At 35.8% G+C, this 11,492-nt stretch overlaps 1 protein-coding gene across 2 annotated transcripts; it reads left to right on the top strand.

Annotated features, from left to right (window-relative positions):
• The first annotated feature begins 209 nt into the window (after positions 1-209).
• On the top strand, positions 210-11,166 carry LOC146584220 (cytochrome P450 2J2-like). 2 transcript variants are annotated; one of them, XM_085325200.1, is made up of 9 exons: positions 210-380; positions 1,452-1,614; positions 2,128-2,277; positions 5,360-5,520; positions 6,920-7,093; positions 7,297-7,438; positions 8,063-8,250; positions 9,115-9,256; positions 10,988-11,166. In XM_085325200.1, exons 1-9 carry the CDS (start codon positions 210-212, stop codon positions 11,164-11,166), a joined length of 1,470 nt encoding a protein of 489 aa, XP_085181326.1. The 2 variants fall into 2 exon arrangements, with proteins under 2 accessions (XP_085181326.1, XP_085181325.1); XM_085325199.1 differs by having other exon boundaries at positions 6,920-7,097; positions 7,256-7,438.
• The last annotated feature ends 326 nt before the right edge of the window (positions 11,167-11,492 follow it).

The following is an 11,492-nucleotide window of genomic DNA, read 5'->3' as shown; positions in this document are numbered from 1 at the left end:
CCACAAGGGATCACATATTTCAAAGTTTTCTAAAGACTTCAGCTTGGGAAAATTAGAAACTATACCAGAGAGACAGAGTGAAAGCAAGTGCTAAAGCAGGCAAATAGCCGTTAGACATCAGTAGATGTGAACTCATCTATACAACTCCAGATTTTCAAAGAAAATCATACATAGAAAGAAAAACAGCAAGAGGCAAAGACTTTGACAAGATGTTAGGGATTGTTGAGCTTTTTGTAGCTCTGGTAGCATCTCTGCTGATTTTGCAGTTCTTAAAGTTGCAATGGATGCGTAGCCARCTTCCTCCAGGACCAATTCCCCTCCCTATCATTGGAAACTTGTGGCTGCTGGACTTCAAACTTCGTCGAGAAACTCTCGCTAAGGTATTTATTTATTTCTAGAGCTGAAAATTCACTTGAATATATTTTAATTTGAATTATGCATTGCATAGGAATTGTCTAAACTTGGAAAATAATTTCATTATCCTCAAGTTTAATAACCTGCCAATTTCAAAGAATACAAAGACCATGCACTGGTAAAAATATTTCCAAGAAAAACAAAAATCTTAATTGCTCTATTCATTGTTATTTTYTGTTTTGGATACCGTGCCATCTTTACATAACATTATCACAAACTCTAAATGTCAACAGCATGATATTCCATTGACAGTTTTATTCTCTGTTATATTTTGTGTTAATATCTCATCTTGCAAACCATCTCTGGTAGAACTTCCTTTGCCTAACTCTGATGTCACTAGAATGTTCCCAGACTGTGAGTGGTCTGATCTCTGTTAGATACCCTACACTGACCTCTTTCTGCTTATTCATACAAAATTTTGCAATACGCAAATAGTTATTGAAATGGAGCAGGAAGAAACTGATCTCTGTTCAGATCACAGCATTACTACTGTATAAACCAATTTAAAACTTTTGTAAAAGTAAGGAATTTGCTTCAAACTCTTTTTCAAGGGAAAATACAAGTATGATTTGAGGAAAGATAACTGAGAAAAATATTTAAAAAATTACTGAGAAGCTATAAGAGTGCAAAAACATTTCTTTGCTTTCTTCAGAAGTTAGAGGCAAGAAAATACAATAATTTTAGTTAAAACAAACAAAAAATAGCCCTGGAATTTTGCCTTTGTTCATTTGTTCTTTGGTTCAGAGCTGACAGAGAAGATTTGTTTCTCTTTGTGTTTTCAAAAACATGTTCTTTTGAGAGTTGTCCTTAGTGGCTTTTCCAGAAGACAAAATATAACCATCTTCTGTACCCAAAGCATGCAACAACAGAAGGCAAAACTTTGTTGAAATCCTTAATCTAATTTGATGGTGGCAAATAGGTTTAGCTGTAATTATGAAAAACTCTTAAAAGGAATTTTTGTATATGTATGTGTGCCTGGTTCTTTATGTGCATATGTCTGCTTTACATTTATTAATTTACTGTTATTAACTCTCCAGTTAACCAAGCTSTATGGAAATATCTACACAGTGTGGCTAGGACAGTCACCCGTGGTTGTACTAAATGGATACAAAGCCGTAAAAGACGGCATAGTCACCCATTCGGAAGAGCTTTCTGGACGACCTCTCACACCTTTTTACACGGACATGATGGGCGAAAAAGGTACACTGCAGTACTGAAAAATAAAGATGACATTGTTAAGGAGAAAGATGCTTTCCCATACATGCAGGATTTACTGACACACAACTTTGTAATTGGGCAAACAAGTTCCATCATCTAGAGCTAGCATATAAGTGAAAACCAAAAGATTTGTCTTTTACACAGCATATCATTGGCTTCTCTTCTTCCCAGTGTATTCAAAGAAGCATCTGCCTAGAGGAGTTGCCCTTCCATTGTATCAGTTCTAAAACAGAAGATTGTTCATGGTAAAGATATCTATACACAAGCTGCTGTATCTTTACCAAAATCTGTTATCACTGAGTTTTCGGGGTCACATTTATAAGCAACTATATCATTGACCGTCATAAGAATCCGATTACAGACTAAAAGGCAATATCTGAAATCATGATAATCTCTTTGTTACTGAAATAAATCTGAATTTAAATTCAGTTTTGTCTCCTGCAGTGAAAGGATTTCTCTTCCCAGCAACAAAACAAGTATTTCTGTTTTCTTCAGGTATCTTTTTGACTAGTGGGCACACCTGGAAGCAACAAAGACGCTTTGGCATGACAGTTATAAGAAGCCTGGGACTTGGTAAAAACAACTTGGAGCATCAAATACAAATGGAGGCCTGTCACCTTGTGGACATCTTTGCAAACACAAAAGGTAAATCCATTAAAAGGAAGGAAAAAAAAAAAAAAAAAAAAAAAAAAAAAAAACTTAGAGCTTTTTCTGAAATATAACAGATTCTGGGAGTGAAAGCCTCAGCACACGTTTTATGAGCAATACAGATACGATTTCACATATTAGTGGGGCTTTTACTGGCTTCTTAATTGCATTCTTAGGAAAAAAAACAGAAAATATTTTGTCTGCAGAGTTGGCAATATAAAATTGTTTTTAAAATAAGGATATTGAAAAAATGTTTATCATCAACACAGCCCAGGGGACAGCTGGTAGCAATTCCCACCACTGAAGGAGTTTTGAAACAACCTATGTTCTTCTCCATAAAAACACAATTTGTGACCTGCAAAATCATGACCTAGTAGTTCTAGGGCAGCAGGCCATTGGGATTTGGCAAAGGAAGAACTCCAACACAAGGAATTTGTCGTTCAGTTGTCTAAAACTTCTTCCGAGATCTAAATGAAATGGAAATGAATAACATTTTAGCAAGATGCCAAAGTAAAGCAACTAAATATAAATATCCTGAACAGCTAAATCCCTCATCCACATCGTGTTCCACACTGCTGAGAAAATGCACAGAAGTTGCCTAATGTCTCTCTCCAATTCTCTCTGCCCTAGTTGCAGCAAAATGACCTCTCTTCTGAGATTCATAACGTATGAACACATTCATAAAACTTTAAGATGTGAAAAACCAATAAGCCATCTAGTCAGAGTTCCTATACAGCCCAACTCTTTACCTTCCAGGCAATCCTTCYTCAATTTTAAACCAAATAATTGTACTTGCTCTCTCCAAGAAGGATTGCAAGGGTTGGACTGAAGTCAAGGAGATATATAATCCATCTCTTTCCTTGGTACTGCAGTTCACTAGTTGTCCTTGCCATTAACATGCATACTTAATTCAAATTTTTCTGGATTTAGCCTGTGTTCATTTGTTCTTGCTATGCTTTTCTCTGTTAGATTAAATAATACTTTAAGATTCAGCATTTTCTTTACATAAAGACATATAGTAGCTACATAAAAATAGGTGTTCAAGTGATCAAAGCTACCTCGCAATTTTCTTTTTCCGTTATTTCTAGATTAGTAAAATAAATCCTTGAAAATGTCAGGCTTACTGGATGGAATACTTTTGCCTTATAATAGTCATAAATATATACTCTAGCTATATTTTTTAAAGGTTTTAATCACATATTATTATTGACTGGAAAAAAAATTAACTAGCTTCAAGTCATAACATCACAGATAGCTTAAGACTCATTGCTAATTAGATTTTCCCAATAGCTCTTTTACCCAGATTCCTTTATAAAACTGCAAAAATTTCYTTCATTCTCTTTATCGTGCATTCAATTTATTTGGAACACATCAAGTTAACATTTCGCTCACTCTCTACCCTTAATTTCAGTTCAGCTATTCTCCTCTCTTGCCTAAACATTCCAGCTAGCTTCCAAGTTTATTTCTACTAACTACTGGATTTTCATATTCCCATTTTTAATTTGGGCAAAGATTACCTTCAGTTTCTCACTGCTTGTGAAGTCAATTGTTCAACTTTRTTTTCTGCATTTTTTTCTTGCTTGACTGAGAATTCTGACCACTCAAGCTTCCTTCTTTTCCAATTGCCTTCTAAAATTCTCTAAAATCATTTTCAGCTTGTATAATTCCTATTTGAGATCAAACTTTGGCTCCAGTGCACACCATTATAGGCAGCCACCTGTCAAACAACATCATATATCATTATAGTCTTCCAGTTAAAACTCATTTTCATTCCAGGCAGAGGACTACTCTCTTGCCCCTTGGCTCTGTGTCTATTTTTTATTATTATAGAGTTGCAATGAGAATTGTATGCACTTTTAAGTCACTTGAAGAAATGAAACCCTCTTGATATCACAGCTTGCTTCATAAAGCAAGAAAAATCATCAGATACTTCCCCAGCAGTTTTCTTTTCCTCTCCTCCTCTTCTACAGTTAGCTCACTGAAAAAAAATGTCATGTTTTCAGCTAGACCAAGTATTTCCTGGCTTTATTTCCCATTTGGTTACAAAAATCCAGATCACTGATTTCTCACCTCTTCATATCCCTTTGCTGCCAGTTCTTCCTCTTGTGTCATCTGCAAACTACTTCCAAATTCACTATCCAGAAGTTTTCATTTTTCAGAGGTATCAGATCCTTTCATAATTCAACTCCTCCTAGAAGATACGATGAGGGTGGTTGAGAGGATTGCTGCAAGAAATAGCTTCAAAGAAACGAACTAAATATGATAGACATTATTCAGGCTGCAGAATTAAGTACTCAAAAGTTAGGAAGTTACCAATGCCTACTCACAGTCCAGATGCAGCACACTATTCTTTAACCATCTACTCAGACATTATTTTTTTCACAAGATACTTTACATAGCATTCATTAGTACACTCAGGTTGAACACAGAAGGGAGTAAAATCAGTTCAGAAACAACTCRGATTCTGCATTTCTCCAGCTTTCAAGCACTTGACTTTGAAATCTAAATATTATTATGTTCAATACAGATTCTTACGTGTTCCACCAATTTAAATTGAATATAGAAATTTATAAAATGGAAAAACTATATCTTAAATCTGAAGAACATTTTAAAAATACAAATACAGACATATATTGTTATATAACTCCTCATGTAAACTGCTGCCTTAACCCTTTTTCACAGGAGCTGTTTTCCACCCTCTAAAATAAGAATTATGCGAGTTCTGCCTTTTCAGTCTGGGAAAAAAGATTACAGCTGAATGTAAGCTGTACAAACCTAAATATCACAAGTCAGAGAGTAAAAAAGAGACCTAACATCTGTCTTCTCAAAACTAACATTCACCAAATCCTACAAGAGTTAAAAAGCAAATTTAAAATTTAATTACACTTTAATTACACTTATAATCTTCCACTTAATTTGTATTAAACTTGAGTTCACTTGTATGAAATTTACCTAGAAGTAGTGTGATCTTCTGTCCTCTGAACTAGTCACTGTTAGTGCAAAAAAATTCTTCCTCTTCTTCCATTTTTCTCACTGTAGTCTATTCAGAGATATTCACTAGTACTTGTTATATTCACAGGCAAACCTTTTGACCCCCATACTTTCATTGTCCATGCCATTGCAAATGTAATCTGTGCTGTGGTTTTTGGCCATCGCTTCTCCAGTGAGGACGAATCTTTCGGCAAGCTTATCAAAGCTGTTCATTTTGTGATCTACTTTCAAGCTACTATCTGGGGAAGGGTAAGAACTTAATTTTCTTGTTCTCATTCCTTTAACGTAAGTCAGTGCTTCACAGGTTAAAACAAGTTAACTAAACACTAGTTTATTCCTATTACCATTATTCCCAAACCTTTCTATACCATTGCTCTACAAAATACTGTTTAACAATAAGTTAGCATCTACCTTGTATATCTCACGACTTGCTCATATTCCTTACTTATGTCAGTRACCCGTGGGTCTTAAAAATTCAAATCATTATTGTTTTTAGCAGTTCCAAAATATACAATGTATTTCAAATTAAGAACTACCTTTAGTTCTTTAGAGCCTAACTATCACTTAGGTTGTGCTGACATGGCATGTTAGCTTTACTTTATTTATTTATTCACTGTAATAGGTCCTTCAACACTTCCACACAGAGATGCCTTAAAAATAGAATTAAAAAAAAAAAAATCAAGGTTGGGAAAGCCTCCTACTTGTGAGCCAGATTCAGCCCACAATTGCTCTGATCCCACCCTTTTCCAGAACTCCCTGCTGTGTTATTAGATAGGTAAAAAAGGTAAAATATAATCATTTCCCTGCTCTCCTGTGAGCTGATATCCACTCATCACATGGTGTTGACATGTCAGTGATGATGGAAAAGGACAGGTTACACGGTTTGTGCTGGCCAATAGATTTCTCATTATAGGCATAACTAAAACAAAGGTTTTATCCATAGTCCTAGAGACTGAAGCCTATCCAAAACAGAACATACAAACAAATTTAAAAAATAAAAAGAAAAAAAAAAGGCTTTTCCCTCATACACTTGCCAGTCTCTCTTAGAGAAATCTCTTCCAAGATTGAGAGAATTGTCAGCTTCCATACAATTATTCAGTCTCCAACTTTTCTATTAAGGATAAAATGTTTGGCAAGTGGATGTTGACCCTAAACACAATCATTACAAATTAGACTGCTGAATATTATCAATAGGTCATTAACAAATCCCAAACAAGTTTTCTTCACTGACAGTTCACTTACAGGGCAACGTAAGGGTTTCATAATCCCCATTAGAAATGTAGAATAATTTAGGTTGGAAGGCACCTTTGAAGGACACCAAGGCCAACAACTTGCTCAAAGCAGATTGCTCAGGGACTTTATTTTTAGTCAAGTCTTGAACACCTCCACGGATGGAGATTCCACATAGCCTCTCTGAGCAACCTGTTCCCAGTATATGACCACTCTCATGGTTAAATAAATAAAAATTAAAATTAAAAAAAGCCCTTACATCTACTTAGAATTTCCCATACTCCAACTTGTATCTGTTGCCTCTCATCCTAATTTGAGGCCCATGCATTGCAGCAATTCCACACAGTTATCAGGAAATCAGAACTGTGTTCTCAGTTTAAAAGCGCTCACATATTTTTCCTTTCTGTTCAAATCACAGATGTATGATGCTTTTCCATGGCTTATGCGTCATTTCCCAGGACCTCATCAGCAGGTGTTTGTGTACAATCATTTCATGCATAATTTAGTTATGAATGAGGTCCAGATTCATGAGAGACAGAATGGAGGCGATCCACAGGATCTCATTGACTTCTACTTGGCTCAAATAGCAAAAGTAAGTATCTGGTTATCACACTAACCCCTCCTTGGCTTTAGTGCCTCCTACAAATACTTGCTGAATTTTTACAGGCATACTTCATTTGTTTGGCACAAAAGGTGTTTTGATGRACTGCTCACTGTTTTCATCAAGCAATGCCAATTTCTACATGACCAGTAGTATGCCTAAAATCATCCACTTCTTGTGAATATTCCCTACAGACCAAAGATGACCCTACCTCTACTTTTAATACAGACAACATGGTTCAGACTGTGGTTGATCTTTTGCTGGGAGGGACAGAAACAACAAGCACCACCCTTCTCTGGGCACTGCTCTATATGCTAAAATACCCAGAAATACAAGGTGAGCAAAATTCAGTGTCAGAGAGAACTGTATTCAATAGTATATCATAATGAACATCATTACAGTGTATTAGTTCAGCCATTTAAAAATGAATCAGAATTAACTATTAATAATGAATAACACAGACGGTGATATGTCAGTAATTGAGAGCTAAGAAATTAAAGTTTAATCAATGAAACAAACATGCCATCAGCTCTCTAAGAAGCAACATAAGCAGAGGTTTACAGAAGCCACTACCATCCCCTTCTAGTGAAATAAAACAAAGGCAGAATAGCAAGCTAAAGACACAATTTCGTATGTAACCAAGACTCTCTCTAACCTTCAAAGTGGACAAGCTTTAAAAAGGCACCTAGTCTGATGTATTCATAAAAATGAATCATGCCTGTCATTTCAAAGTTTAAACTGATTTTTGAAACACATTCATCACCAAGTGGGATATGTCTTAAATCAGAGATCATCTTGTGCTCTGGGTATATGCCCTTTTTGAACTGAAACCCACACAGCAGTCAAACCACATGCCAAGGTATTTTACAGCAACACAATTTCTTGTTTCCCCAAACATTGATCACAACCAGAAAACTGCAGGGAACAAAAGGAAAGTAAAATATTTTCATTCTTCTGCAGAAAGGGTTCAGAGAGAGATAGAAGCTGTTCTGGAACCCTCCCAACTAATCAGCTATGAAGACCGTAAAAGACTGCCATATACAAATGCTGTGATTCATGAAACTTTGCGGTACAGCAACATTACTTCTGTTGGGGTCCCTCGACAATGTGTGAGAGATACAACTTTGATGGGCTTTCACGTTAAAAAGGTATAGAGTGCATATTCGTGTTTCTTACGGCTTTCACTTATTAATATTTAGTATTTATATCACATTATCATCTGCAGTTCCTAATTTGGCTTTGGAAATATGTGATGGCACGTAAGAGACAGGAAACAAAGCTGACTGCCCTGAATGAAGGGTAAGTCTACATAAAGGCAGGCAAAAGAAAGTTTTAAGAGAAGGCTAATGCCACAAGTAGCAAAGAGTGAACACAAAAACTTAAGTCTCCTTTCCTACTAATCAAATAGGGTTGATATCTGGATATAAAAGCAGAGCATATGTTTTAAGGAGTGATGAAGACAAGAGGTTTAATGAATTTCAAGCTAGTTAACTGTCATACATTACCTGGAGCTACCAACGATCATCCCTGACCAAGAAAATAAATAAATAAATAAATAAATAAATAAACCCACACACTTAAGATAATGACAGCTCAGTACACTGACACAGATCTAAGATGCACAATGAGATGATGCAAGCATCCTAAAGACAGTTAGCATAAATTTGACATGGTGGAATTGAAAGACACAGTGAGAAGTACAATAAATGGAACCTGATATGATTAGTCTGATGAGTATCTAAAATGATCCAAGCTGCAATTTGACTCAGACAGGAAAATACTTAAGTAGCCCTGACATGAGGTAACAAATAGACAAAGTCAGACATGTACCTTACAACAAACAGAAGATACAATGGTTCGTTACACATGGATGTAAAACCTATAGAAAAAAAGCAAAGCAGAATCCAAATACAGGGCTCTAGACACAGGATGACATTATCTACTACAGAGAAAGAAAGGCCAACAAGGATTCAATCACACATGGAAAAGATAATCTCTGCTTCTTTTTGCAGGGCACACTTGTATTACCAAATTTGCACTCCGTTGTGTATGACTCCGAGCACTGGGAAACCCCTTGGAAGTTCAATCCAGATCATTTCCTTGATTTGGATGGCAATTTTGTAAATAAAGAATCATTCTTACCTTTCTCAGCAGGTAATGTCCTGACATCTTAATCTTGTTCACTATATCTTGGGGGAAGAGCTAAAAATATTGTTTCTAAATTTCTCAATTCTGCAACTTCAGAAACACACTTTTATAAAAGTATGTTTGACACAAAGATTTAAATTCAGGTGTTCTGCTGCAAGGGCCACAAATATTAGCTTGCATTTTATGTTTATATACTTTTGAACAGAGGATATTTATGGCTAGGAGACATAACGCTATCTTCTTGGTACATGTATGGCCCCCACTATCAAGATATCTGAGCTTCTCACAGTGTTTAATCTATTAAATCCTCTTAACACCCTCAGATCAGGAAATGGATTGATTCTCACATTACAAATGGGGAACCCAAAAACAGAAGTAACGTGTCTTCTCAAAATATACACAGGAAATACGTGACAAGGCAGGAAACAAACTTTGTTTCCCCAAACCTATACTAATAGTCCAGCCACAGGTTCTCTAGTATCACCATAAAACTTGAAATCCAGTCTTTTCAGTAGAATATTATTTTGTAATCAGAAAAAATTAAATCAAGATTTTTCAAAAGCAATGCTGTGATGTTCAATAAGAAATATCTAACTTACATTGCAACAATGCAAAGGAAAAAGAAAAAAACAGTGAAAAACAGAACAAAATGTAGCCTGGAGAGTATTCTCATCAGCCTCTCCAATAACCTGAATATAAGAGAAAGGAGCACAACAAAGAAAGCTGGCATTATTTCCTGAAAAATTAAATATAAAAATTAAACAAAAACCCGAGAAGTATATTTACTCCCCAAACCAATATTAGCTGAGAACTTTTCATGTTACAGTGAAAGATTATGCTATTGTTCATTTATTGCAGATCGAAAGGCAATTACTACACTAAATAATGTACAAAGCAGATTAAGCATAGTAAATCCAAWTTTCAAAGCCATCTGCCCAAATTGCCTCTAAATCCTAAAACCATGTTTGCAAAATAACTTGGCATCTTACCTCCTTTGCTCACCAAATGTCCACCAGTTTACATGAACGAAGACAACTAATTTAAGTTACCATTTTAATCAAGGCATAGGAAATTTTCGTTTTTACTTGCTTTGGTGGTGGTTCTGTCTGTTTATATAATCTGTGAATGCTGAAATACACTGTGAAAACAATATGCCGGAATGAGTCATTGAGTCTATACATTGCTCTGTGTATGGCTAGGTTTCATTCCCTTACCCCAAATATCTGCTCTGGACAGAGAGACAGGATACTGTGCTGTATGGACCAAATCCAGTAGTTCTTGCTTTCTAACAACACTGGAATAAGCCTAATTACATCCTCCTACTTATCTTCAGAACTGTATCCCACAATTTTCCAGTTCTTGCCCCTCAACTCCCACTTGAAAGGGACAAGCCTCTACTATATATGAAGCCTTTTAAAAACTGACTCCTTAACTGAGAAGCTCTTTATGGTTGTCACAGAACAACACAGAGAGAACAAGAGCAAAAGTGAAAACAAAGAATCTTATACATGCTCCAGAAAAGGGGGAGGGGAGGGAAACCCACAGATGTTGGCATCACCAAAGAGTTTCTCAAGTAAGTAAAAGTAAATATTCCCCCTCAAAAGCACCTTCTCTCTTTATATGAGGAAACAATTAACTTAAATCAACAGGATTTGTGGAACTCTGTAGAACTTTTTCTGCAGTTCTTTTTCAAAACATAGCTTTACAAAACTAACTMTCTTTCCCTATTTTCTACAGGGCACCGCGTGTGTTTGGGTGAACAGATGGCACGCGTTGAACTGTTCATCATCTTTACCAACCTGCTTCGGGCATTCACATTCCAGATCCCTGAGGGAGCAAAAGAAATCAACATGGAGTATATTTTGGGTGCAATATTGCAGCCACATCCGTATAAACTCTGTGCTATTCCACGCTAGTCTGCAACATACTACAAAGCAGAGRCACTTCTGCCAGTCAATAATCATAGATATTTAAAAAGCACATATCTCTATCTCGTTGGAATTTGCATGTAGGTAGATCAGTATAGCAAATGAATATGTAAGTTTTTATTTAGGAGGTGTAACCATTTACATTTGAGCTTTTTGAAATCAAAATAAATGTACTTGTCAGAGCTCATATAATCATGTCTAAGGCATATAGAAGTACGCAATAGTATGTTAGAGGAAAAAGAAATAAAGCATTTACATACTCACAGTAGCAAAGAGTTAGAGGTAGTATTTTAGCAAAGTGATCTGTGCCAAGC

This window comes from Rhea americana, unplaced genomic scaffold (genome assembly GCF_003343005.1).
Source record: "Rhea americana isolate MKP2758 unplaced genomic scaffold, rheAme1 scaffold_96, whole genome shotgun sequence".
In the NCBI taxonomy this organism is placed as follows: Eukaryota; Metazoa; Chordata; class Aves; order Rheiformes; family Rheidae; genus Rhea; species Rhea americana.
The sequence above is the reverse complement of the archived record's forward strand: the minus strand, read 5'-3'. Positions and strand labels throughout refer to the sequence as shown.